This window comes from Caloenas nicobarica, chromosome 31 (genome assembly GCF_036013445.1).
Source record: "Caloenas nicobarica isolate bCalNic1 chromosome 31, bCalNic1.hap1, whole genome shotgun sequence".
In the NCBI taxonomy this organism is placed as follows: domain Eukaryota; kingdom Metazoa; phylum Chordata; class Aves; order Columbiformes; family Columbidae; genus Caloenas; species Caloenas nicobarica.
The window spans coordinates 1,707,409-1,734,925 of record NC_088275.1 but is presented as its reverse complement, the minus strand read 5'-3'; the positions used below and the strand labels follow the sequence as shown (position 1 = coordinate 1,734,925).

General features: G+C 61.5%; 1 protein-coding gene across 7 annotated transcripts in view; it reads left to right on the top strand.

Moving 5' to 3' along the window:
* The first annotated feature begins 1,246 nt into the window (after positions 1–1,246).
* Positions 1,247–27,517, top strand: part of LOC136000184 (cell adhesion molecule 3-like) — a 32,406-nt gene continuing 6,135 nt past the window's right edge. Inside the window, exons 1-12 of one of the 7 annotated variants that reach the window (XM_065653925.1) lie at positions 1,247–1,539; positions 15,292–15,432; positions 15,589–15,741; positions 16,663–16,800; positions 17,585–17,755; positions 18,006–18,096; positions 19,121–19,290; positions 19,722–19,904; positions 22,470–22,592; positions 24,102–24,227; positions 24,609–24,674; positions 25,078–25,281. In XM_065653925.1, the coding sequence (XP_065509997.1) occupies positions 1,266–1,539; positions 15,292–15,432; positions 15,589–15,741; positions 16,663–16,800; positions 17,585–17,755; positions 18,006–18,096; positions 19,121–19,290; positions 19,722–19,904; positions 22,470–22,592; positions 24,102–24,227; positions 24,609–24,674; positions 25,078–25,196 (1,755 nt within the window). In that variant the 5' untranslated portion in view covers positions 1,247–1,265 and the 3' untranslated portion in view covers positions 25,197–25,281. Of the gene's footprint in view, positions 1,540–15,291; positions 15,433–15,588; positions 15,742–16,662; positions 16,801–17,584; positions 17,756–18,005; positions 18,097–19,120; positions 19,291–19,721; positions 19,905–22,469; positions 22,593–24,101; positions 24,228–24,608; positions 24,675–25,077; positions 25,282–27,517 lie in introns of those variants that run through there. The other 6 variants (XM_065653927.1, XM_065653928.1, XM_065653926.1 and 3 more) reach the window with 6 other exon arrangements.

Sequence of the window (27,517 nt, the reverse complement as noted above, 5' to 3'; positions counted from 1 at the left end):
AAGCCGTAACATAAGCGGCATCGCCGTTAGGGCCACGACCAAGGGATGAAAACTGAAGCAGAGCAGCGAGCTGATGTGACCACCAGAAAGCTGTTCCTCCCACAGCCCTTCCCACAGAGATGATGACTAAACGGAGACATCCCTCTTGCACAACATTTGTGCAGGAGAGCATCAGGGTGCAGAAAATCTCAGCATCAAAGCACGTGAGGAGGAGTTTACCCTGATGTGTGAAATGAATGCACACGTTTGTTTCAGACCTACTAAAGTAAAAGGGATTAATTACTCATCTAGGGCTGCAGGAGGGAGTCCAAGCTAGAAATGCCTGGGCTGGCATGAGCGAGCACTGGGGTGTTATCACTTAATGGGTGATAACACAGATGGATAACAGTGGATAAAGGAGTTTCCTGGGAGATGCCATGGGGTAGCAAAGGCTGGACACTGACTTTTAGGAATTGGCAGCCAAAACCTGGAACCAACGCAGACTTCATCCCAAACATGATTTGGCTGCAAGCGTGAGCATGGCGCTGTTGCGAGACCGGGTGCTGCGACAGAGACAGCGGGGAAGTCCTCAGCTGTGAGGGCCAGAGACAGGCTGAGCCGCTCTGACGAGCACGGGTCATACCCCAGCATTTCAGCTGCAGCCCTGACCCCACGGAGCACCGAGGACGCTGTCCCGCACGGACCGAGCTGCGCGCTGGCTGCTCGGCCATGCTCAACACAGAACCCCAGAATGTCAGGGGTTGGAAGGGACCTCGAAAGCTCACCCAGCGCAACCCCCCCGCCGGAGCAGGAACACCCAGCTGAGGTTACACAGAAGGTGTCCAGGCGGGTTGGAATGTCTGCAGAGAAGGAGACTCCACAACCTCCCTGGGCAGCCTGGGCCAGGCTCTGGCACCCTCACCGCGAACAAGTTTCTTCTCCTATTCAAGCGGAACCTCCCGTGTTCCAGTTTGCACCCATTGCCCCTTGTCCTCCCGGGGCCGGGCGACGCTTCGAGGCACGTTGGTGCGAAGCGCTCCGCGGCGGGGCCGGCTCCGGCACCCCCGCCGGGGCGGGAACCCCGTCAGCCCGGGACCGGGGGAGACACCCCGACAAACCGGGACTCCGCTCGGCCGGGGTGCGGGACGGGGACACGGGGGGACACACGGGGGGGACACACGGGACCCGCCCGCCGCCCCGCGCCCACCTGCGTCCCGCGGGGAGCCGCGCATGCGGAGCGCACCACCGCGCCTCGGGTGCGGGGGGGAGCGGCGGCCGGAGCGGGCATGTTTACAGCGGGGCCGAGAGAGGCGGCATCGGCGCAGCCCCCCCGCCCCCCAGGCACGAATGGTCTCTTCCTCGAACCCTATTTAATCCCCGCCGCTGCCGCACCGCCCGCTCCAGTCCGGAGACCAGCGCCGCGCCCGGTGCCGCCGCCCCAGCGCTGCGGCTCGGCTCGGCTCGGCTCGGCCCGGGCCCCCGCCACCGCCATGCCGCCCCTCGGCCTCCTGCTGCTGCTCGCCTGCTGCGGCGCCGCCCGGGGAAACCTCTCCCGCGACGGTGAGTGGCGGAGCCGGGCGAGCCCCCGCGCCACCGCTCAGCCGGTCGCGGCGGGGCCGGCGGGGCGCGTCCTGTCCCCGCGGCGGTGGGGACGCCGGCCAGCGCGGAGGGTGGGGGGCGCGGAGCGGCCGCGGGCGAGCGACAGGTGCGGGCGGCGGCGTTATGTGGGTCAAGCCCCGGCAGGTGCCGCCGCCCCGCCCCGGCCCTGCCCTCGGGGCCCGCCCGCGCCGCCCGAGCGGCTGCGGCCCCGGGCAGCCGGTGGGGCTCAAGGTCACGGCGGCGCCGGTGCTGCCCGTCGTGTCCCCCCATCGCCGCGTACCGCCCGGGGCGGGGCCGGGGGCCGGGGCGGCGGAAGGTTCCAGACAGGCCCTGGCGGGCGGCGGCGGAGCCCGGCCCCTCCCGGCGCTGCCCGCGGCGGGGCGGCTGCTCGGTGGATGGAGCCCCCCCCGGTGGGGTTTAGCCGCTCCCCGGGAGGATGCCGTGCGGCGGGGCTGACCCCCGGGCGGGGAGGCAGCCCCCCCCGCGGCTGGGGGATGCAGCCCCCGAGGGGGGGCGGCGGTTACATCCCCGGAGTGGGGGCGACTCTTCCCCGGGATGGGCGGGTCCCCGGTTCCCCCCGGTCGCAGCCCCCGCTCCGTGGGGCGGTGTGGAGGGGCGGCCGCTCCCATCCCGCCGGGATGCCGCCGCTGTCGGCGTGTCTGCTGGCATCCCAGGCTCTGGTGCTCCTCGGTGGCCGTGCGGGAGCATCAGCCCGTGAGACAAAGGCTGTTTACCCACCGCAGCCGGTAACGAAGTGCCGCAAAACAAATGTAATTTCAGTACGGGCTCCTCAATGGCAGCACGTTATTTTCCGTAACCGTTCAGCTGCGGAGTCCTCGCTGGATCGCCAGCGCTTGCTGCTCGGGGCTTGTAATTCCCGTCAGGCTGCTGGCGGCTGGGTTTGCTGCGCTGGGAGCCGCTGGCTGGGATAAAACCGCTGCTGTGTGTGTTTGGATGGGGAGATGCAGCAGCCGCCCGGGGCCCGGTCTGCGCGTTGTGTTTTGGGGGATGTTGTGGAGGCTCCAGCTGCCACCCAAGTCCCTGCCCTTGGCTCTTTGGAAGCAGGGAGGTAATTCTGGCGTGAGTATGTGGCCCTGGGATGAAGGTGCCCACGGGCTGTCGAGGTGGAGGGAGCGTGGTACGGAGGGTAAGAGGTCTGAGCCCAGCAGCCCCCTGCCCGCGCCGGAGCGAGGAGCGAGTCCCGCAGCCGGTGCCTCCCCCGCAGCCCGTCCCTTTGCTGGGGGAGGTCGCCGTGACAGGCAGAGCCGCTCTGCGGGCTGATGTGGGTTGATGGCTGCGTTCCCATCCACGAATCCTGGGATTTATTCTGGTTATGGCCACGGTCCTCCCACCGGAGCCTGCAAGAGTCACTTGGGTGTGGGTGATGCTCGGTCCCGCGGCGCGGGGATGTCCTGGCATCCCGTACGTGGCGATGCTCGGTGAGGGGGTGGCCGAGCAGCCTGGCAAGCGCTGGCGTGAAAAAGGGGTGGCTGTCACCCGAAGCTGTGTGTAGTCCTAGGGCAGGATGTTGTCTGGATGATGACACTGCAAGATTCCTTCCAGGCCTGGCCATGAGCAGCCAGGCTCGCTGTTGTCCAAACCAGCGAGACAAATGGACACCTAAAAAGCCTTTGGGAGCAGAGGAGACGCATGGTTGGAAGATGCTTGCGAAGGAGCTGCTGGCGTGTCTTTGCAGTCGGTGTCTGACCCTCGTGCCCCTCGGCCAGCAGCTCCCAGCGCGGCTCTCCGGCTGGGAAAGCCCCTCCACAGCACCCTTCGCAGGGCAGGGATGACATAGCCGTCTCTCCTCCTTGAAGAAAGACTCCTCCAGCGGTCTGGATTTCAAAGCTCCAAGCGCGGCGGTGCCCGGCAGGGCCCCTCGAGGCCGCCCGGGCGCTGGAAGCTCCGGCGCTTCGCCCCAGGACTGTGTTAGTGCACTTGGCTGGCATTGTGCTGCTGTCGGCAGATTTTTGAGTGTTTGGGCTGGATGCGTGGTTGTCCTCGCTGTGAGGATTATTTCCCCCACAGAGTTATTACACCCGAGGGTTGTGTAACCCTTTTGTTTGAACAGTGTCCTACTGTTGTCCCATGGGAAGCCACAACATGCCGAAACCAGACTTCTTGGGGCTGTTTTTTTCCCCGGTGCTTGCTAGCAGCTTCGTCCCGCTGCGGCACGGGCGTTGCGGGCTCTGGGCATCCCTCGGCGTGCAGCACAAGGGGCACCATCATCCTGCGGCAGCTTCGGCGGCACAGCAAGTGACCTGAGCTCAGATCTCGCATCCAGTCACCTCCCACTGTACCAGAGCTGCTGCACTCTGTGTGTGGTTCTCTTGCTGGGCGAAGCCTCGGTTTTCAGGGTGTTAGAGGGGGGTTTGCCTGACCAGGTAGAGATGGCACAGCAGAGGGGCCAGAGCTGCTCTGTCTCCTGTAGATGAGGAGACTGGGTGGGTGGGTTGTGCCAACAACTCCCCGTGGGCTGAGGTGAGCTGGAGACCGGCTTGAGATGGTTGAAGATGGTTGAGATGAGCTCCCCGCCTGATGTTTGCAGGGAGGCGGGTTCAGGGGACTGTCCCCTTCCTGGAAGGCGGCTTCATCTTTCTGAAGCTGCCGGAGGTGTCTGCTTGGCCAGACCACAGGATCACACAGAACTCCAGGACGTCAGGGGTTGGAAGGAACCTTGGAAGCTCATCCAGCGCAACCCCCCCGCCGGAGCAGGAACACCCAGCTGAGGTTACACAGAAGGTGTCCAGGCGGGTTGGAATGTCTGCAGAGAAGGAGACTCCCGCAGGAGGAGCTTCCTCTGTCTTGGGGGAGCTGCGTGCGTCCCCCAGCCCGTCTGCGGCAGAGGGAGCCCCGCCGTGCACAAGCCCTGTGGTGGAAGCCCAGGAGTTGTGTGGAGCTCGTGTAATCCTTTGATTGCCGCTTTATGGCAGCGCTTTTGCCCAACCAATGTGTGCAAATGCCCCGTTCTCGCATGTCATTAGGGCTCGCCATATGCTGCAAATCTCTCTCCGTGCCAGCGCGAGCCCTTGGCGCTCGAGCAGAGGACGGGAAGCAGTAACATCCCTGGTAAGGTGGCAGCGTGCGGGCACGAGAAGAGGGAGCGCAACCGATGGGCGTCGATACCTGGACGGCCTGATTTCGCGTGACTCTGAGCAGCTGCCTGGGGGTAGCGAGCGGCTCTCGGGACGGCGACGCAGCTGGATCAGCACGTCAGGCGGAGGAGAAGCCGCACGGGGAGCACCAAGGCCGCTGCTCATGGCACAGCGCATTAGGCTCAACAGGCAACGCTGGATTTTAAGACAATACACGGGATCAAGTGCTGCGGAGCTGCCTCGCCGCATACGCAGACGGTGAGGGGATGCGCTGGCACCGCTGCTGCGGGACGGGGATTTTGCCACTGTCCTGATAACGCCCGAGGTTTTGGCGTGGTTTGTGATACCGAGGCTGGGGTGTTTGCGGCTTGGTCGGCCAGCCAGAGCAAAAATCCCCAGCAGACCGGGGTGTTGCTGCTGGAGCACGAGTTGAGTTCCTCCCACGCGTGGGTACGTTCTCTGGAAAGAGACGGAGGGGAAAGCCCTGCTTGCTCAGAATTGCGAGGTCTCCTGCACGAGAGACGCTGCCTCTGTTCCCTCTGCCTGGCGTTCTTGCTTCGCCAGGGGTGTTGGAATTGCCGGAGTAACTGGAGGCGTCTACATCTGGGTAGTCACCCTGCTGCTGGCACGGCCAGGCATTGAGCCAGATGGAGGAATCTGCATTCAAGCTAACATTCTTGTTTGTTTTCACTAGGTTGGCTTTAACCTAGATTTACCGCAATCCAGGGTGTCGTATGACCATCCAGGTCCTTGCAGGAGAGGAGCCGGGCGCGGGAGGAGGTGGTGCAGGATGTGAACACGTGTCCGAGGCGCCTTTGCCGCTGGCGGTGCCAGCGTGGTGGGTTTGGATCTTGGTGGGCTCTGCTTGCGTGCTGCTGGGCTTGTTCTGGGTCTGGCGTTTGCTGTTGTGGTAGAGCATGCACAGGTGCCTTCTGGCAAGGGCTCTTCTCCCTGTGCCGGTGTTTGGCGCAATACCCCGGTGCCCAGCCTGGTCTCCATCTGAACCGCTCCCCGGGCTCCTCTTACAGCGCAGGCGAAGGCTTGGCCGTGCAGCTCATCTGCCGCTGTGTCTGCACAGATCGAGTTGCCTCCTCGTCGCTTGGCTCTTCGGCGACTCCGTGGGACCTCGGGGGCGATGCCAGCGCTGTAACACCCACGTTAGCCTGATGTATCTGCTCCTCCTCCTCTGAATTACCGGGTCAGCTCAGCTTGAACCATCTGGTCCGGTTCTCTGCCCTCCGCTCCCGGCCAGGCGCCTGCCGCCGTGGAGCGATGCAGCAGCAGAGCTCTCAGTAGCAGCCGAGGGAGGCGGAGAAGCTGAGACGTGCGACGAGGGCTGGGCAGAAACGTACTTAACCATTCCAGTCACCCGCCCGGTGTCGCGCTCCGCCTCAGCCGAGGGCGCAGGGACCGCGGATGCCGCAGCCGCCGCCGCTCGGGGGTTGTGGAGGCTCCCTGGTGGCACTGGGACGTGCCGGAGGGCAGCGGTGCTTGCAGCATCTTTGCGGGTCACCCTAGAGACCGCCTGTGGCTGCGGAGCGGCAGAGCCGTGAGCTCCCCGTGTTGCTGCAGGGTCCCTTCCTCAGGTGATGCTCCGGGCGGTGCTTCGTCTACAGATGTTCCTCCTCACCTCGCAACGCTTCAGATGGTGTATTTACTGGCAAGCCCGGTGTGGAGCATTAGCTTTTCCAGACCGCTGCTTTCACTGCTGCTTTCAGGCTGTGGTTCCCAAGGGGAGCGAGTTGTGAGGCTTGTCACAACGTCCCCGAGCGGATGAGCGCAGTGACGGGTCAGTGTCCTGGCGCTTTCCTGGGGGGGCTGCGTTTTCACAGAACCCCAGAACGTCAGGGGTTGGAAGGGACCTCGGAAGCTCATCCAGTGCAACCCCCCCGCCGGAGCAGGAACACCCAGCTGAGGTTACACAGGAAGGTGTCCAGGCGGGTTGGAATGTCTGCACAGAAGGAGACTCCACAACCTCCCTGGGCAGCCTGGGCCAGGCTCTGGCACCCTCACCGTGAACAAGTTTCTTCTCCTATTCAAGCGGAACCTCCTGTGTTCCAGTTTGCACCCATTGCCCCTTGTCCTGTCACTGGCTGTCACCCAGAAGAGCCTGGCTCCATCCTCCTGACACTCACCCTTTCCATACTGATCCCCATGAATGAGCTCAGCCCTCAGTCTCCTCTTCTCCAGCTCCAGAGCCCCAGCTCCTCAGCCTTTCCTCGGCAGGGAGATGCTCCACTCCCTCCAGCATCTTGGTGGCTGCGCTGGACTCTCTCCAGCAGTTCCCTGTCCTTGAACTGAGGGGCCCAGAACTGGGCACAATATTCCAGCTGTGGCCTCCCCAGGGCAGAGCAGAGGGGCAGGAGAACCTCTCTGACCTACTGACCACCCCCCTTCTAATCCCCCCAGGTCCCATTGGCCTTCCTGGCCACAAGGGCCCAGTGCTGGCTCAGCCCACAGCACCCAGCATTCCCAGTTGGTCACCCATCCAAGGACTAACCGGGCCTGACCCTGCTTAGCTTCCAAGATCAGCCATTCTCAGGGTGCAATGGTTGTATATATATTATATATATAATATGTGTTCCCCAAGTGTATCCTGATAGTATCTGAACTAAACTCTTTTTTCAAGGGCAGAGCAGAGAGGAGGAGAATCTCCCTGGACCTACTGACCACCCCCCTTCTAATCCCCCCCAGGTCCCATTGGCCTTCCTGGCCACAAGGGCCCAGCGCGCTCGTCAGCTTTGGTTCCTGACCTTTTTTTGTTTCCTCGTGATGCTGGGGATTGATCTCCAAAAGGGACGGACCACACAGCAGCCGAGGTGATGTGGTGGGTGAACAAAGAACGAAGCCGAGAGTGCTTTGTTCTCCCTGAGCATCCCCTGGGACGTGGGGACTCCCCGGCACAGCAGAGCACCCGCTGCAGTCACCTCAAAGACCAGCGGGATTGAGCCTGTATTTTAATATTTTGAAATCACTCTTCCGTCCTGTATTTCTGCGAAGTCAGGAGGCGTTCGCGTGTGTGGTGCCCATCGCTGTGCCCTAGGAGGGGAGCAGAGCTGCCAGCCTTTCCCCATTTCTTATTTCTGGTATCCATATCCTCGTGTGTTTGATTTCCCCAGACAGTTGGGAGTGAAAATTTCTCCTGCCAGCTTGGACAGAGCTCTGCTGCAAGTGTTTAGATGCCTGCAAAGCAACAAGCGATGCACCAGGGCATCCGAAGCAACCATTTCTGAGACACCTCGCTGGGCAGGCAGGAGATCCTTAAAACAGAACTGTCAAAGCAAAGAGCTCGTTCCCTTGGCAACAGTCATGTTGGAGATTGGCCTTAGGGTAGGAGCTAAAAAACATGCTCAAAAAAGTAGTTATCAGCTGTTTGCTGTCAAACTGGAGGAGGGCGCTGGGAGAGGGTCCCCCTGCCTGGCTCTGCCCTGCGCCGGAGCGAAGCCTGAGACGGGACGGTCCGGTCCGGGTGAGCTTGGGAATGAGTTCACAAGGGAATTGGTCCCGTTTTTAGGGTCCCGGGACAGCTCTGACACTGGGGATGGCTGTCGTGGCGCTTGGATGATTCGTGGTGGCCCAGAATGAGGCTTTTTTTCCCCCCGCCTCGTGTCCATCCGTTGTGTGCAGCATGTGCCTGGGTTGGGCCGGCAGCACGTCCTATCAGCTGCGGGGTCGCCGGTGGCCTCGGAAAGAGGCGATCGCTCTGCCCGGCGCTGGGATTCCCTGACAATGCCGCTGCCTTTTGCCGAGCTAATTGGCCGCCAGACCGGTGCGAATGTGCAAACACGACTGAGCGGAGCCGCCAGCGGCGATCGCGCGGCTGCCAAAGCTGCAGGCGGGAGCTGCTGCCGCCGTCGGCTCCGGCTCCCTTGTCTCCTGACCACGCTGCTCGTGTCCCAGCTCTCTGCAGGGCTCGTCTGGCCCTGGAGCAGCTGACGGGTGCTGGGGGCCGCGCTGTGTGATGTGACGGGGCAGAACACAGGGTCCCGCTGTGCCCAGTTCCATTATGGTGGGGACGGCATGCAGCGATGATGTGCCAGAAGGCTGACAGAGCTGTGCCAGCTTGTCCTACTGACCACCCCCTTCTAATCCCCCCCAGGTCCCATTGGCCTTCCTGGCCACAAGGGCCCAGTGCTGGCTCAGCCCACAGCACCCAGCATTCCCTGTTGGTCACCCATCCAAGGACTAACCGGGCCTGACCCTGCTTAGCTTCCAAGATTGGCCAGTCTCAGGGTGCAATGGTTGTATATATTTTATATATATATATGTTCCCCAAGTGTATCCTGATAGTATCTGAACTAAACCCTTTTTTCAAGGGCAGAGTAGAGGGGAGGAGAATCTCCCTGGACCTACTGACCACCCGCCTTCTAATCCCCCCCAGGTCCCATTGGCCTTCCTGGCCACAAGGGCCCAGTGCTGGCTCATGCTCACCCCGCTGCCCCCAGGACCCCCAGCTCCCTTTTCACTGCTCTCCAACAGCTCATTCCCCAACTTACACTGAAACCTGGGATTGTTCCTGCCCAGATGTAAGACTCTACACTTTCTCTCGTTATATCTAATTAAATTTTTCCCTGCCCAGCTCTCCAGCCTGTCCAGATCTCGCTGGATGGCAGCACAGCCTTCCAGTGTCAGCCACTCCTCCCAGCTTGGTGTCACCAGCAAACTCGATAGTACACTCAGATGCACTGAAACAACAGCGCCTTTCTCCCTCTAACAAAATCTGGAGCGAGTGAGCTGCCGGTGAGGAGGAGCCGGGTATCTGGGCATCCCAGACTGTGGATTCACACGCCGCTCGAACCAGCTTGCTCGCAAGCTTGCACAGCAGATGTCTGAGCCCGCTTGGCCGGGCGCGCGATCCAACCCAGTTCAAAACTGCCACCTCGGCCGGGCTGCTCCGGTGTCGCCGCACGGCAAGGGACGCCCACGGCTGGAAACGGAGCTTCCCGGTTCGTGCCTGCTGAGCGAATTATTAAAATGCAGCCCTCGGAGACGAGAAGGGCTTGTCTTCGAAAATGTCTGTGTCAACAGAGATAAATTGGATCTTTATGACGACAAAACTAAACTAAATGGGAAAGAACGAGGGAAGCGAGAAGTGGTGTTTTTCGCGTGATGGCTCCGGGCTGGAGGTGTTTGAGGGGTTCGAGCAGCGGGTGTTTTGCTCTGGGGCTGGTTCTGCCCCAGCAGAAACGCTTTGGCACGGGGTGGATGTGCCCGGCAGAGGGTCCTGGCGGCTCTGGCTGCATTGACAGCAGCTGCTGCTGGAAGGAGCCGGGAGAGACACGTACGTTGTTCTTCCCTTCATAAATATGAATGCAGCCCCTCCCTGCAAGAGTGCACAGGTTTAATTAATGGAATATTGATTTTTCTAGAGCGCAGCGCTTCTCTAATTTCACAGCTCCGACTGGGATCCGGAACAAACACAGGCAGCAGTTCGTGCCCAAACGCGGGGGGCTGGCGAAGCCTTTGCTGTGGCGTTTTGTGGGGCACCTGCGGTTGCTCTGCCTGTCCCCACCTGCACTGGTTTGACTGTAAATGGGTTAATTTTCCTCGTGCACTTACAAACCTTTCTTTTCCATAGCTCGCACGCTCATTATTTGGGCTTAGTTTGAGAACAAGAGACAACAGCCCAGCACAGAGTTAATGTTTGGAATCGCTCTGCTCTGAGAGCCAAGGACACTCTGAGCTCTGCCCACAGGTGTGAGGCAGTGAGGAAGGGGATGGATGGACAGAGCTGGACGGACACCCAGACTGAGCAATCAGAGCGTTCCAGCCCATTAGCATCATGCTAATTATTTAAGGAGAGTTGGGATCTTCCAGTTGGATCTTCCACTTTTTCTCCCTTCTCTTTTTTGTCGGAGCCGAGGGAGTTTCAGTTGGGATGTTTAGTCCGTCTTTTTGCTGTTTTGCAGAGGCCTCTGGGCTTTTCTGCCTTTTTCCCTCTTTTCTCTCTCTGGGATGGGCTGTGGGACCAGGTGCCGTTTCCTGGGACTGGCTGCTCAGCATGTTCGTGAGGAATTGCCTTGAGTATCTTATATTTCTATTTTTTTTATATATATATATATACACATATTTACTAGTAGTGTATTAGTATTTTGTCATTTTATTAAACCGCGACACCAGCTCTGTGGCGGTGACCGAGCCCTCGGTGTCCCCGTGGGGACACAGCCGCGTCCTCTGGCTTCCAGGACACCTCGCCGCTGGCTCGCCCTCGGAAAAATCCCTTTTCAGCCCCGTGCAGGGCGCTGGCCTGAGGCGCTCAGCCCTGCCAGGCCGCTGGGGCTCGGGCCGCGCAGCCCCGCGGTGCTTTGGCCGCCGCGCGGTGTCACGGCGGGCGGGCGAGGGGACCGTGCCAGCCGCTCCGCGCTGGCAGCGGTCGCCGGCACGGCGAGGGCGGATGCTTCCCCGAGTGTCCGGCACCTGTCGCTGCGGGCGTGCCAGGAAGATCCGAAAGCTTTTTCTACAGCCAGCCCTCCGGAGCATCCTCGCTTTGCTCCCCTCGTGCCTCCCAGCCCCAGGGATGCTGCTCGGGGACCCCGTGTGTCGGGTACCTGTTGTCCCATAGCGGCAGCGCTCGTGATGCTGTCGAAGGGCTGTTGTGCTGTGAGCGGAACGGCCTAAGCTGCTGTTCATCTTCCTCGGGAAACCCCAGGATCTGACTGGGAGGATGCGTGTCGCGGTTTAACCCGAGCTGGTAATATGACCACGCAGCCACTCACTCACTCCCTCCAACAGGGAAGAGAATCCAAAGGGAAGGGAGGAACTGGGATTGAGAGAAACACAGTTGAATAAAATAACAAAATACTAGTACACTACTAGTAAATATATATATATGATAGAAATAAGAGATACTCAAGGCAATTCCTCATGAACACGCTGAGCAGCCAGTCCCAGGAAACGGCACCTGGTCCCACAGCCCATCCCAGAGAGAGAAAAGAGGGAAAAAGGCAGAAAAGCCCAGAGGCCTCTGCAAAATGGCAAAAGGCTGAATTAAACATCCCAACCGAAACTTCCCGGCTACCCCAGAGAGAGAGAGAGAGAGAGAAGAACCAGAGAGATGGTAGAGCCAAAACCAGAAGGTCCTACTCTTAATAATTAGCATGACGCTAATGGGCTGGAACGCTCTGATTGCTCAGTCTGGGTGTCCGTCCAGCTCTGTCCGTCCATCCCCTTCCTCGCTGCCTCACACCTGTGGGCAGAGCTCAGAGTGTCCTTGGCTCTCAGAGCAGAGCGATTCCAAACATTAACTCTGTGCTGGGCTGTTGTCTCTCGTTCTCAAACTAAGCCCAGATAATGAGCGTGCGAGCTATGGAAAAGAAAGGTTTGTAAGTGCATGAGGAAAATCAACCCATTTTCAGTTAAACCAGCACGACTTGCTGGAGCTGCTGGGTTTGGGAGCAATCGTGGCACGTGAAGCATCTTCGCTGTCGCCGTGCCGCTGTCCCCGGCCCTGGGGTGGCCGCTTTGCCCCCCGTGCCCCCGGCTCTGCCAGGGGGGTCCTGTCGCCCCTCCTGCCCCGCGGCGGCTCTGCCCCTATTCTGTCAAGGGCCAGCAGGTTCCAGCCGCGGCGGTTTTTAATTAAATCAAGCCGCGCTGGCGCAGCGGCCCAGCCGTGCCCATCTGTTCCTCCAAGCTGTCGGGCGAGCGCGTATCTGGGTCGTGCCGGAGGCTGCGGAGCGGGGGCCGGTGGGGCCGCGTCCCCCACCCGCTGCCGGCACGCGGGGAGCCGGAGGCGGCTCTTGCAGAAAACGTGGTCTTGGGGGTTGGAGACCTGGGGGCCGGGGAGGGAGAAGGGACGCTGCCAACACGGCCGAGCGGAGCCGCCGTGGGTCTGCGCGGTGCCGCCGTGGGTCTGCGCGGTGCCGCCGTGGGTCTGTGCGGAGCTGCCGTGGGTCTGCGCGGTGCCGCCGTGGGTCTGCGTGGAGCCGCCGTGGGTCTGTGCGGTGCTGCCGTGGGTCTGTGTGGAGCTGCCGTGGGTCTGTGCGGTGCCGCCGTGGGTCTGCGTGGAGCTGCCGTGGGTCTGCGCGGTGCTGCCGTGGGTCTGTGCGGTGCTGCCGTGGGTCTGTGCGGTGCCGCCGTGGGTCTGTGCAGAGCTGCCGTGGGTCTGTGTGGAGCTGCCGTGGGTCTGTGCGGTGCCGCCGTGGGTCTGCGTGGAGCTGCCGTGGGTCTGTGTGGAGCTGCCATGGGTCTGTGCGGTGCTGCCGTGGGTCTGTGTGGAGCTGCCGTGGGTCTGCGCGGTGCCGCCGTGGGTCTGTGCGGTGCCGCCGTGGTTCTGCGCGGTGCTGCCGTGGGTCTGCGTGGAGCTGCCGTGGGTCTGCGCGGTGCCGCCGTGGGTCCGCGCGGTGCCGCCGTGGGTCTGTGCGGAGCTGCCGTGGGTCTGCGCGGTGCTGCCGTGGGTCTGTGTGGAGCTGCCGTGGGTCTGCGCGGAGCTGCCGTGGGTCTGTGCGGTGCCGCCGTGGGTCTGCGCGGTGCTGCCGTGGGTCTGTGTGGAGCTGCCGTGGTTCTGCGCGGTGCCGCCGTGGGTCTGCGCGGTGCTGCCGTGGTTCTGCGCGGTGCCGCCGTGGGTCTGCGCGGAGCTGCCGTGGGTCTGTGTGGTGCCGCCGTGGGTCTGTGTGGAGCTGCCGTGGGTCTGCGTGGAGCTGCCGTGGGTCTGTGTGGAGCTGCCGTGGGTCTGCGCGGTGCCGCCGTGGGTCTGCGCGGTGCCCTGCGTGTCGCCGGCTGTGGGGCGCGGGTGGCATCGTCTGGCCATGCCCCCCTGGAAACACACCTTGCTCTGTTTAACCTCCCCAGCTAATACCTTAACGAGGCCAGTGTTGTGACAGGTGATGGTAATTGCGTTAATTAAGAGATCGGGTCTTTTCTGCGTGGGCGTTAGACCCTGCCCTCAATTGCATCCGAGTTGGAGTGTTTTGAGTTTGGCCAACAGCGGCTTGCAACAGCCTAATCCCCGACTTACGGTCGTAGCAGCACAAAGGCATCGTTAACCACGTTAAAACGAGCCGACGGGCAGACGCGAGGAGCTCGCCCAGTGCCATCCCCATGGTTCTCGCTGGAGCTCCTGCCGCGCCTGGACCTTGCACAAGCCGGAGATGCGTCGGCGAAGAGCCCGAGTTGTGCCGGCGGACGGGAACGGGCTGCGGATGCTTTGGCTGCTGTGTCGGGAGGGCTCGATCGTCACCTGTAAAGGGGAAGGAGACGGGACCCAGAGGCTCTTCAGCCAACAGCGCAGGCGTGGAGCGACGGCCGAGGGTTGGCCGTCAAACCCAGGCGGGTGGAGAAGAGCGAAACTTCAATAGCGAGCATGAAACGTTAGTGATTGAGTGGAGAGAGAGTCTTTAGCCTTGGAATATTTTTAATCCTAATTTGCTGCGTCTCTGGGAATCACAGCTGCTGCGAGTGGGCAGGGAGGGATTTGTGCGCTTTCCAGCGCCAGGTTTTCCTGGAGTTTAACACGAGCCAAGCCCGGCAGCCTCGTCCTTCTGCCCTCCTCCAAAACCTCTTCCCTGCCATAGCTTTGGGGAATTGGCGATGTGAGCAAAAGAAAATATTTCCCTTTGACCTTCTGGGTGGAAAATGGGGAAATTCAGCTGCAGCTGCTTCCACATCTCTCCTGATCACTGGAGCTTCTCGCAGGCGGCAAATATGATGCAAAAGGACGAGCCTCTGAAATCAGGGGTGCGTGGGGACACGGGCAGGACCACTCGGGGGTCCCGAGGCCGAATCCCTGCTTCAATTTGAGTAACTTGGGCCGAGACAGAAGGTGCCACGTGGGGAAGCCCTGTGTCTAGCCTGTGAGCCAAGTGCGCGTCGGCTTTCCCGAAATAGCCGTCCTTGGGGCAGGCGGGCGTTACCTGATCCTGCTGCTGCTCTTGGCTGCCCTTGGGCCGCTGGGCAGCGCGGAGCCCTCCAAGGAGCCCGAGAGAGGCCAAGGGCAACGTCTCAGCTGTGGAAACGCCATCTGGGAAGGGACGGGCACAGCCCGGGGGCAGCGCGAATTGTAGAATCGTTTCGGTTGGACGAGACCCTCAGGATCAGAGTCCAACTATAACCTGACTCCAGCACTAACCCACGTCCCCGAGAACCTCACCTAAACGCCTTTTCAACCCCTCCAGGGATGGCGACTCCACCACTGCCCTGCGCAGCCTGTTCCAACGCCCCACAGCCTTTTCCAGGAAGAATTTTTTCCTAATATCCAATCTCAACCTCCCCTGGCGCAACTTGAGGCCGTTTCCTCTTGTCCTATCGCTTGCTACCTCGGAGCAGCAGAAAATCCCCGTAAGGAGTGACACGGAGAGCGGGACACTGACCGCACCGCACAGGCCCACGCTCGATGGGCCGTGGATGCTTTTGCTGCAGGAGGGATGGAGGCGGCTGGTGCAACATCCCAGCAGATGCTGCCGCCTGGGCAGATCCTGCCCGCTGGTCCTTCTGCAGCTCTATTGGGCTGGGAAATGGGGTCGCTGTGGGAGCCCAGGCTGATACAAGCAGGTCCCTGTTGTCCCCAGGGGGTTTGGGGACACTGCTGTGCTCCTCCCTTCGCTCGGTCGCTCAGTGATGCTTGTGCACACCCGGGGAGAGGCGATGCCCGCGTCCCCCGCTGACCTCTCGTGTCTGTGTCCAGAGAGCCAGCCCACGACGTCGGATGAGACCGTGGTGGCCGGCGGGACGGTGGTGCTCAAGTGCCAGGTGGAGGATCCCGATGACTCCTCGCTGCAGTGGTCCAACCCTGCCCAGCAGACCCTCTACTTCGGGGAGAAACGAGGTACGTGCGCAGCTCCAGGGCCAGAATCATAGAATCATTTCAGTTGGAAGAGACAGGATCATCGAGTCCAACCACCGGGCAAAGCACGAGCTAGTGGAGCGGTGCGATGCGATGGTCCCCAGCCTGTCGCTGAGCCTCTTGTCCCTTTTCCGCCAGCCCTGCGAGATAACAGGATCCAGCTGGAGAGGTCCACGCCGAACGAGCTGACCATCAGCATCAGTGATGTGGTGCTGTCGGACGAGGGGGAATATACCTGCTCCATCTTCACCATGCCTGTGCGGACTGCCAAAGCCCTGGTCACCGTGCTGGGTAAGCCATGGGTAGCCCCAAAACCTGCTCCCCGTCTCTGCCCTGCCTGCGTGTTGTGGTTTAACCCGAGCTGGTAATATGACCACGCAGCTGCTCACTCACTCACCGCAATAGGGGAGAGAATCCAAAGGGAAGGGAGAAACTTGGATTGAGATAAACGCAGTTGAATAAAATAACAAAATACTAATACACTACTAGTAAATATATATATGAAATAGAAATAAAAGATACTCAAGGCAATTCCTCATGAGCTCTGTCCACAACTGAGCAGCCAGTCCCAGGAAACGGCACCTGGTCCCACAGCCCATCCCAGAGAGAGGAAAGAGGGAAAAAGGCAGAAGAGCCCAGAGGCCTCTGCAAAATGGCAAAAGGCCCAACTAAATGTCCCGACTGAAACTTCCCAGCTACTCCAGAGAGAGAGAGAAGAACCAGAGGGGTCAGTAGAGCCAAAACCAGAAGGCCCCACTCTTAAATAATTAGCATGACACCAATGGGCTGGAACACTCTGATTGCTCAGTCTGGGTGTCCGTCCCGCTCTGTCCGTCCATCCCCTTCCTCGCTGCCTCACACCTGTGGGCAGAGCTCAGAGTGTTCTTGGCTCTCAGAGCAGAGCAATTCCAAACATTAACTCTGTGCTGGGCTGTTGTCTCTTGTTCTCAAACTAAGCCCAAATAATGAGCGTGCGAGCTATGGAAAAGAAAGGTTTGTAAGTGCATGAGGAAAATCAAGCCATTTTCAGTCAAACCAGCACATTGCTAGGTGCCGTCCATACAGCTGTTCATCTCTGCTGCTCCCGTATCCCTTCCCGTTAACTCGTCCTTGCCGTGTTTATTGACACGTCTCTATGTGCGTCTGTCTCTGGGTGGCAGCACACACACACTAATAGGCTGCTGTATTTCTTGCCTCCTCCTCCTCTGCCAGGAATCCCCCAGAAACCCCAGATCTTCGGCCACGAGCAGCCTATTGACGAGGAGAAGATGGCCCGGCTGACCTGCCGCTCCTCGGGCAGCAAGCCCGCAGCCCAGCTCCGGTGGAAGAAGGGCAACAAGGAGCTGAAGGGTGGGTGCCAGCGCTGGGGCCGTGCCCTGGGGGGCGCCGTGGGGGCAGGGGGGGCTCCAGGGCTTGCTGGACCACACGGGCATCCTGCGCTCCTGCCAACAAAGGGACGGGGACAGGGAGTCCCCTGCTCAACACGCATGGAATCATAGAATCATTTCGGTTGGAAGAGACCCTCAGGACCAGAGTCCAACCGTAACCCAACTCCAGCACTAACCCACGTCCCTAAGAACCTCGTCTTTTAAACCCCTCCAGGGATGGTGACTCCACCACTGCCCTGGGCAGCCTGTTCCAATGCCCGACAGCCCTTTCCGGCAAGAATTTTTTCCTGATATCCAATCTCAACCTCCCCTGGCGCAACTTGAGGCCGTTTCCTCTTGTCCTGTCACTTGCTACTTGGGAAAAAAAGACCAACCCCCTCCATGCTCCAAGCTCCTTTCGGGCAGGTCAGAGATCAGAAGGTCTCCCCTCAGCTCCTGTTCTCCAGCTGAACCCGCAGCTCCCTCAGCCGCTCCCATCACACTTGTGCTCACCAGCCTCATCGCCTCCTCTGCACCTTCTCCAGTATTTCAATGTCCTTATGATGAGGGGCCCAAAACTGACCCCAGGATTGAAGCTTTGGCCTCACCAGTGGCACAAGCACTTCCCTGGTCCCGCTGGCCACACTATTCCTGATACAAGCCAGGATGCTGGTGGCCTTTTTGGCCACCTGGGCACCCTGCGTGTCAGCCTCGTGCCTCTGCTGGGCTCTTGTGCCCGTCAGCTCTAGCCGTCCCTGTCCCCACAGACGAGGGCACCGAGGTTTTGGAGGACCCCAACGGCAAGACCTTCACCGTGAGCAGCCGGGTGGAGTTCCGCGTCACCAAGGAGGACAACGAAGCCGAGGTGACCTGCACCGTGGACCACGAGTCCCTGCAGAACTCCGAGAGGTCGACCACGCAGAAGCTGCAGGTCCACTGTACGTGCCGCATGGGGCTGACGGGCCGGGGCCGCGTGGGGAAGGGGACAGGGCTGCGGTGAGGGACGTGGGAGCTGCCCCCAAAGTGCTGCCCCCCCTCCCAGTGCACCCTCCCACCCACAGGCGCGCTCGCAGAGCTTGGGGAAGGCTTTTTGGGTAACAGGCCAGGGTTTTGGGGTGCGGGCAGGCCCCTGCAGAGCGTGGGGCAGGGACAGGCCGTCACCCAACTGTTCCTCTCCTCCTTTTTCAGACAAGCCGACAGCAAAGATCGAGCCGCATCCCCAGTACCCGCGGGAAGGCGAGAAGCTCCAGCTGCAGTGCGACGGGCAGGGCAACCCCATGTAAGGCTCCCCCTCTCCTTCCTCCTCCTCCTCAGCCCTGCCAGGCTCCCAAAATCACCACGTAACCCTCCCCAGAGCTCGGGCCGGGCATCGCAGGCAGCACTGGGCGCCGGCCTCGCGTCGACGCCGGGTAGGGCCGGGCACCCCGCAGGGAACAGGCAAAGCCCACGTCCTCTCCCTGGAGCACTAGATCAGTCCCGGCTCATATCTCGAGGGGTATTTCCCTCCCCACCTTCATTGCCCCCTGTTGTGGTTTAACCCAAGCTGGCAATACAACCACGCAGCCACTCACTCACCCCAATAGGGGAGAGAATCCAAAGGGAAGGGAGAAACTGGGATTGAGATAAACGCAGTTGAATAAAATAACAAAATACTAATACACTACTAGTAAATATCTATATATATAATCAGGATAAAAGATACTCAAGGCAATTCCTCACGAGCTCTGTCCACAACTGAGCAGCCAGTCCCAGGAAACGGCACCTGGTCCCACAGCCCATCCCAGAGAGAGGAAAGAGGGAAAAAGGCAGAAAAGCCCAGAGGCCTCTGCAAAATGGCAAAAGGACCAACTAAACGTCCTGACCGAAACTCCCCTAGGTGGAGAGAAAAAAAGAGGAGAGCCCGAGAGATCGAAAGAGAAAACCAGAAGGTCCCAACTGTCCTTAAATAATTAGCATGACACTAATGGGCTGGAACGCTCTGATTGCTCAGTCTGGGTGTCCGTCCAGCTCTGTCCGTCCATCCCCTTCCTCGCTGCCTCACACCTGTGGGCAGAGCTCAGAGTGTCCTTGGCTCTCAGAGCAGAGCGATTCCAAACATTAACTCTGTGCTGGGCTGTTGTCTCTTGTTCTCAAACTAAGCCCAAATAATGAGCGTGCGAGCTATGGAAAAGAAAGGTTTGTAAGTGCATGAAGAAAATTAACCCATTTTCAGTCAAACCAGCACACCCTCTCCACTGCTGTGCCCCAGCCCGCCCGCGGTGCTGGGGAGGGTGCTGGTTCCTCAGCTCCATCCCGCTCCGCAGCCCCCAGGAGTTCCTGTGGGAGAAGGAGGGCAGCGACGCGCCCCTGCAGCTGAGCTCCGACAGCGTCCTCATCTTCCCCTTCCTCAACAAGAGCGACAGCGGCACCTACGTCTGCACGGCCACCAGCTCCATGGGCAGCGTCGTGGCCAAGTACAACCTGGACGTCAGCGGTAAGCGGGGCCCGCGGGGCGCCCGGCGCCGCCTGGGTTGGTGCAGCCGCCTCCATCCCGGCCGTGTGTCCCCATAAGGGGCCGCGCGGATCCAGGGAGGGCTGTGGTGCGAGGGAGGGGGCTTCGCGGCACGGGGCGGGTGCGTATGTGCAGCTGCGTGCTGGCAGAGCCACGTCCAGCCCCTCCGTCCTTGCCTGCGCTGTGCAGAACCGCTGCCTGGGGCCGACAAGGGCAAAGAGCAGTTTGGGGGGGCTTGGGGTACGGCCCAGGCTGAGCCCGCTCCCCGTTTCCCCCCCTGCGGGGAGCGGGTGCGATGGGGGAGCTGGCTCTGCTGGGGTCTCCGGTGCTCCCGCGCCTGTCGCGGGCCGGGAGCCTCGGCGCGTCGCCTCCGTGAGCCGAGGAGGATTTCCAGATGGCGCTGACCCCTCCAGACCACGAGGTGCCCTGGCGGCCCCGTCCCGAGCTTCTGGAGACCTGTCCCCAGAGCGCGTCACCACTCGACTCCCTGCACGGTGCTGGCCCCTCGCCGCCTCCCCCCGCCCCGGCTGTGCTCTGCCACCGCGTTTGCTGTCCTTGTGCCCTGCCACATCCACACGCTGCAGCTTTGTGTGCTGGTAGGAGCCTGTTCCCCTGCGATTTTGGCCTTGGATTTGGGGTTAACCTCCTCTTCTGCCAAATCTCTTGCCACCTTCTGTGTACAAGCCTTGGACTTTCTGTCTTCCAGCCCTCCCACGTGCCTCAGTTCTTCCCTGTCCCCTTCTTCTCCCCTTCTGTTCTGGGCACTTTGGGCATCATTCCCCTCCAACATGGCTGTGGGCAGAGGGAGCGCATGGCAGCAATGGCACCTCGGCCACCGTGTCCCCAAATCCGCCCCCTCTGCCTGTCCGGAGTGAGCCACTCAGTGCCCAACCCTATGCGGTCATTCCTTTGTCATCCCCTGTGTCCCTGCTGTGCCCCTGGGTCTGGAGTCTGCACAGGGAGCTGGTTTCAGAGCCCGGCTGTGAGCACACAGCAGCACCCAGAGCCCTCAGCACCCATCCAGAGCCCTTAGCACCCATCCAGAGCCCTCAGCACCCATCCACGGGCTCACGGCAGCACCCAGAGCCCTCAGCACCCATCCAGAGCCCTCAGCACCCATCCACGGGCTCACGGCAGCACCCAGAGCCCTCAGCACCCATCCAGAGCCCTCAGCACCCATCCAAGGGCTCATGGCAGCACACAGAGCTCTCAGCACCCATCCACGGGCTCACAGCAGCACCCAGAGCCCTCAGCAGCATCCAGAGCCCTCAGCACCCATCCACGGGCTCACAGCACCACCCAGAGCCCTCAGCACCCATCCAGAGCCCTCAGCACCCATCCACGGGCTCACGGCAGCACCCAGAGCCCTCAGCACCCATCCAGAGCCCTCAGCACCCATCCAAGGGCTCATGGCAGCACACAGAGCTCTCAGCACCCATCCACGGGCTCACAGCAGCACCCAGAGCCCTCAGCACCCATCCAGAGCCCTCAGCACCCATCCACGGGCTCACAGCAGCATCCAGAGCCCTCAGCACCCATCCAGAGCCCTCAGCACCCATCCACGGGCTCACGGCAGCACCCAGAGCCCTCAGCACCCATCCAGAGCCCTCAGCACCCATCCACGGGCTCACGGCAGCACCCAGAGCCCTCAGCACCCATCCAGAGCCCTCAGCACCCATCCAAGGGCTCATGGCAGCACACAGAGCTCTCAGCACCCATCCACGGGCTCACAGCAGCACCCAGAGCCCTCAGCAGCATCCAGAGCCCTCAGCACCCATCCACGGGCTCACAGCACCACCCAGAGCCCTCAGCACCCATCCAGAGCCCTCAGCACCCATCCACGGGCTCACGGCAGCACCCAGAGCCCTCAGCACCCATCCAGAGCCCTCAGCACCCATCCAAGGGCTCATGGCAGCACACAGAGCTCTCAGCACCCATCCACGGGCTCACAGCAGCACCCAGAGCCCTCAGCACCCATCCAGAGCCCTCAGCACCCATCCACGGGCTCACAGCAGCATCCAGAGCCCTCAGCACCCATCCAGAGCCCTCAGCACCCATCCACGGGCTCACGGCAGCACTCAGAGCCCTCAGCAGCATCCAGAGCTCTCAGCACCCATCCACGGGCTCACAGCAGCACACAGAGCTCTCAGCACCCATCCAAGGGCTCACGGCAGCACCCAGAGCCCTCAGCACCCATCCAGAGCCCTCAGCACCCATCCACGGGCTCACAGCAGCACCCAGAGCCCTCAGCACCCATCCACGGGCTCACAGCAGCACCCAGACCCCTCAGCAGCATCCAGAGCCCTCAGCACCCATCCGTGGGCTCACAGCAGCACCCAGAACCCTTAGCACCCATCCAGAGCCCTCAGCACCCATCCAAGGGCTCACAGCAGCACCCAGAGCCCTCAGCACCCATCCAGAGCCCTCAGCACCCATCCAAGGGCTCACAGCAGCATCCAGAGCTCTCAGCACCCATCCAAGGGCTCACAGCAGCATCCAGAGCTCTCAGCACCCATCCAAGGGCTCACAGCAGCATCCAGAGCTCTCAGCACCCATCCAAGGGCTCACAGCAGCACCCAGAGCCCTCAGCAGCATCCAGAGCCCTCAGCACCCATCCAAGGGCTCACAGCAGCATCCAGAGCGCTCAACGCTGTCCCCGAGCACACGCAACACCGGTGTCCCTCACCCCCTTGGTGTCACAGTCCCCAGCAGAGGAGCTCCGCATCTGGGCTTGGTTCTCCGTGTCACATCGTCCCTCTCTTTCCCCAGAGCCACTCGAGTCTCAGGCACCGTCAGCTGAGCCCTCGAGCCCACCAGGGACAGCGGGGACGGGACGGTCCCCGAGGGGCTGCATAGGACAGTGTAGGTGGCACCTCACGGTGGGTGACACTTTCCAGCCACCGCAGTCCCAAGGGTCCCGTGGGGTCCCTCGCAGAGGAAGGGGTGACAGGGATGCTGGCAGGGATAGGAAATGGGGAAACGTTGACATGACGGTGGCAGGAGAAGGAGCGGGACCCACAGCCAAGAAAGGGGTTGTGGAAGGAGCTGCTGAGAAGAACGAGTCCCGTGAGGCCGGGGGGAGCCGGGGTCCCCTTCGCTGGGCCTCACTGGCACCTCCCGGGGTTGATTCATGTCCCTGTGTTTTTGTCGTCTTCCCCCAGATCTTTCCCAGCTCCCCACCCCACACGTTCACTCCACTCCAGCCCCTCCGCCGGGCCCTTCCCAGCCCATCTCTCATGCTTCCATGGCCACCGCTTCATCCTTCACTCCAGCTCCCATCCAAGGTACCGTAAGCTCCTTTTCTCTCTCTTTACGGACCCGCTGCTCCCCAGCCCAGCGGGAGGAGCTCGGAGGACGGTGACCCAGGGCCAGGGACACCCTGACGCGTCGCAGGTTGCCCAGCCAGGCTCCGGTGCCTTTGCAGCTGCTCGGTGGTGTGTGTGGGCTCTGCACCATCTCGGCACTTTGGCTCCTGGTAACACACCAGAAAGGGCCAAAACCCCAGAGCTTGGGCTGCGCCATGGTCCTTCCAGCTCTTCTGGCAGGTTGTGGCAGCAGCAACCTGTGCCTTGTGTCCACGGGAGATGTTGTCCCCCCGTCCTGTCACCTCCCCTGTTGTGTCTCCCACCCTGTGCTGTCTGAATGCCACCTCTAAACGTTTCTGTGGCTTTGTCCCCCGCTTCCCTCCCACCCTGGAGCTGTTGGGGCACAATGAGGATTTGTCCCCGTGTGCCAAGGCCCATCGTAGCTCTTCTCGGCTCCCAGCGCAGCCGTCGGTGACCCCCTGAGCGACACGGGGTGGTGAAACCCTCAGACCGCAAAGAAATTATCATCCCTCGGTCCTGCTACAAACACTTCACTTGCGGAGACCTGGTTTGGGTTCTAGCTCTTAGGGGACGTCACCTCTGCTCGGGCAGAAATGGAGAGGGTCACTAACACACGCGTACTAAATAAGAGTTTGTGACAAGTGACACTTGAGCACTAGCTTGGGTATGAGATGAAATTCAAAGAGTGGTGGGATTCGGGACGTCTGGTCTCCTGGGAATAGCAGGGGCGTGAATTCTGCCGTCAGCACTGCAGGAATCCCCTTTGCAGGGATGTTCGTGTGGGTTGGACGCTTCTGTACAAGCTGAACTTAGAAGAACTTACTGTTCTTGCAGCTTTGCTTGTAAAATCTGTTCAGAACTATCCAACTGGCTTCCTCCTTCCAGAGCTCCCGGGGGCAGAGGTAACACTGCATTAAGTGGCCAGTATGAAATTTATAATCTCTCAAGCTTTCACGCAAAAAATGAACCACGTGGCTTGGGGTGGGAGAGAGGACACGTGTTTCTGTGTTTCCACGCGTTTTGGTGCAGCGGTTCAGCCCGATTCCTTCAGGGGCAGGAGACTGGCAAACAAACATTTGACACCCCCGAACTGAGCGCGTCGAATCCTCTGCGGAGGATCCTCTTTGCCTGACGTGCTCCCTTCCCACAGCGCTGCTGGTATCTCGCCCAGGTCAGCGGGCCTGTCCTCACCCTGGGCCTGGGCGTCCCATCGCCAGCCGGATCCTCTTGGCGAGAGAGGAGCCGGCACCGGCAGCCGTCGCTTTCCCCTCCTCGCTTCCCCCGCCGCCTCGCCTTTTCTCGCTGCCGCCTCGCCAGCTCTCGTCCGCGGCAGGATCGGGCCGATGGCACCCAGCGGCGCGGGGTCGGGCGCCCCGGGGCACCCGTGGGGCGAGCAGCAGCCTCTGCCGCGCAGCAGCGTCCGCAGCGTCTCCTCCTCTCTTGTTTCCTCCCCCTCTGTCCGAGCAGACGCCAGCCCGGTGCCCTCGACCTCCAGCACGTACCACGCGTTGATCGGCGGGGTGGTCGCCGTCATCGTCTTCCTCCTCCTCAGTCTTCTCATCGTGTTGGGGCACTACCTGATCAGGCACAAAGGTACGGGGTCCCTGGGAGCAGGGCTGTGTCCCCAAAGCGAGCGGCAGCGTGGGGCAGGGGCGAAGGGAGGTCCCGCAAGACCCTGCCCCGTGTCCGGAGAAACCCAGCGGAGCCGTCCCGCGTTTGGGGGCTGCTGCCCGCGCTCACGCCAGCCCCAGCGCGGAGACATCCCAGCGAGTCCTCGCAGCACCGGGCGGACGCAGCTTCTACCCCATTTCTCCATCTCTTCATGGTTCGGCACCCGCTGCGCCGCGATTGCCGGTGCCACTGGCCCCGTGGCAACCTCCCCCGCTCCCTCTCCATCCCTCAAACCCTCCGCCGTCCTCCTTCCCCTCCACCGTTTCCATCTCCCCATCCCTGGACTTTTCATCCGCCCGGCAGGTATGTGCATAAGACACGGGGAGACGGTCACATCCAGACATCGGCAAAACCCCGCAGAGGTGATGTGTGAGTAAGAGCCCCCCACCCCCTGTCGCCTCTGCCCCACGCCGCGCCGGCACCGGGGGCTACCGGGAGCCGGAGCCTCCTCGCAGGTGGCAGTTTTGCAGAGAAACCCTCCGGTTTTCTGAGGGGGAGCAGGGACAGGGATGCGGGGAGGGCAGATGTGCCTGGCGGGGGAGGCAGCTTCACCCTCTGGCTGGAGGTGGCCGCGACAGCTTGAGCGGCCAAGGCTCGGTCCCCGCGCGGGGCTTGTCCCAGGGAAACCGGTGACTTTTCCATTTCAGGCCAAACCCAAAGGATTTTCCTCTCAGCTCCGCTTTCCAGCTCTGCCCCTCCAGGCAGCCCGGCTTGTTGTGGGAGCGGGGTGCAGATGGGCCCCCCCGTGACGCTGCCCCCTCTCCCTACCCAGGCACCTACCTGACCCACGAGGCCAAGGGCTCGGACGATGCCCCGGACGCCGACACGGCCATCATCAACGCCGAGGGCGGCCAGACCGGCGGCGACGACAAGAAGGAGTATTTCATCTAGGGGGCATGGGAGAGAGCGAGAAATGGAGCCACCAGACCCCGATGGAAACGGAAACCAGACCACAAACCCCACTCAACCCAACAGATTTTCACGTGCCCGGCACGGGCAGACAGATGGACAGAGGGATGGCAGGACAGAGAGCAGAGAGCGACCAGCCTGAGACGTGATGCTTCTTCTTGAACTTGTACAAAACGTTACTACTACGAACAGCGAAAGCCCCGGCCCCATTTGCTTGCTTGCACCTCCATCCCTGCGACCGGCACTCGCACAAAACACAGACCAACCAGTGAGTGAGCGACTTTCCTTCTTCCTTTGGACCTTTGCTTTGGTTTTGTGGCTGCTCTTTGCTTTCGGGCCCTCGGTTGGGATGTCGGGCTGGGGTCGATGTAGCTCTTTTCCTTTTGTTTCTCTCCATTTTGGTTTCTTTGACATCCAAGGATAAAATCAGCTCCAGGCTCTGGTGCGTTCCCGTTGCTTCCCCGGGCCGGGACGCGGCTCTGGGGTCGAGCGGGGAGGGACCCCGGGCCCCTGCCCTGATTTTATCCTTGGTGGTTCTTGTCGAACAGTGTCCATTCGGGAGGAGAGCTGTCCTCGTGCGGTACGTGTGTGAGGGGGGGATGAGCTTCCAGGGTGGGAACCGCCGAGGCCCCTGGAGACGCTGGGAGCTGCGGGCGCTGCGGCTCCCCCGTCCCACCCCAGAGGGAGGGGGGGAGGTCTGGGGGTGGCGAATCCAGAGAGGAAAAGAAAAAAAAAAAAACGAGCCTCGACTTGAGAAATTCTCGGATTGGAAACGTCAATTTAAACCCATCTATTGAGATGTTCAGTGCAGGAGGCCGCCTGTGCCCGGAGAGCTGGGGCGGGGGCTGTGGCCGTCGCCGCTCCCCTCCGCCCTGGAAAAGGGGGTTCAGACCCCGCGGGTGGCTCCGGCCAGAGGTGACACAGCTGGTGGCACCGCGGGAGCTGAGCTGGGCTGGAGACGCAGCCCAGAGCGGTACAAGGCCCGGGATTCCCCCTCCCGAGGAGATGTGCAGAGCGGGACCTGCTGCTCGGAGCCGCCCGGCCCCTTCCCAGGGCAGGTGTGAGCTTGGAAAAGGCCATTTCCCTCTCGGCTCCAAGGGTGCAGCCGACAGCGGCCGAAATGCCCCGGGTTTAGTGTCTCGGTAGCGCGGGGGTCTCCAAGGAGGCTTTGGGGGGGCTCGTCCTACCTCTTACCTGTGTCACCATCTCTTCCAAGACAAAACCAAGCAGCCTTCCCGACCTCTCTGGCGTGTCCCCAGGGTCTGCTTGGCCCACGCCAACCACACGCCCCCGGGATGGGGCTGCGGGGGGGCTGCACAACCCCGACATCCGCAGGACCCCCCCACCGGGGAGCCAGGGCCTGTCCCTCGCCCCCGCCGTCAGGTTTTCCAGCATCACAACATCTCTCGGTCTGGACACGAGGGGTTTGCAGGAGTCGCCCTTCAGCTGGGCACCCCTTCGATTTCGGGTTGTCTGGGGGAGGAGAGCCCTGCGGGGAGGAGGAAAAGCCCTTGGGGGTGTAGGGAACATCACAGAGGAGCTCGTGTCCTCCGCCGTGGGGTCGCAGGTGCCCGTGGTGTCGCTCCCATCTGGGGCACAGGGAGGGCACGAGCGGGGCTGGAGCCCAGCAGACGAGGAAGAAGAGGCACGGCTCGGTGACGGGCACGGGCGGTGAGCGAGGGACGCGTTTGTGGCACGTGCACGGGTGCGAGTGGGTTCGCGGTGCGTCAGGAGCGAGGGGGCAGCGCCTCGAGGGAAGGGCACGAAGCCTTCGTCCTACCGGGCAAAGAAAACCTGCGGTTTTCCTGGTGTTGTTCCTTCCCATCTCTTTGGAGGAGCTCCGAGCTCGTTTCGAGCTGCCGGAGGTAACGCTGCAGTTGTCGATGCTGTTAACTGCGCACCGAGCGTGTATGAATGTGCTACCCGACGCTTTGCCGAAGATCTTTAACATCCGCCATCGAATAGACGTAATTCCTTCAAATAAAAACGCAAGGACGTGTTTTCAAGTACAGTTTAATCTCATTGTAAATCTACGCGCTGTAGATGGACACAGAGCAAGCCCCGACTCGGGGGGCTGGGAGGGAAGGGGGGGAACTGGTCCCCAGGGCAGGGGAGGTGGGAGCCGAGGTTGCACAGGGAGGTTTTGCCCCTTCGCGGCGGCGCTTTGTCCGGCGCCGCCGTGCGACAGGCACGTCGTGGTACGGAGGGCGCGGTGACGGTGACACCCGCGGCGCTGCCGGCGGAGGGTGTTTGCATGGAGAAGCCACTTTGGGAGCCCGAGGCACAGACAAATAGGTCACGTC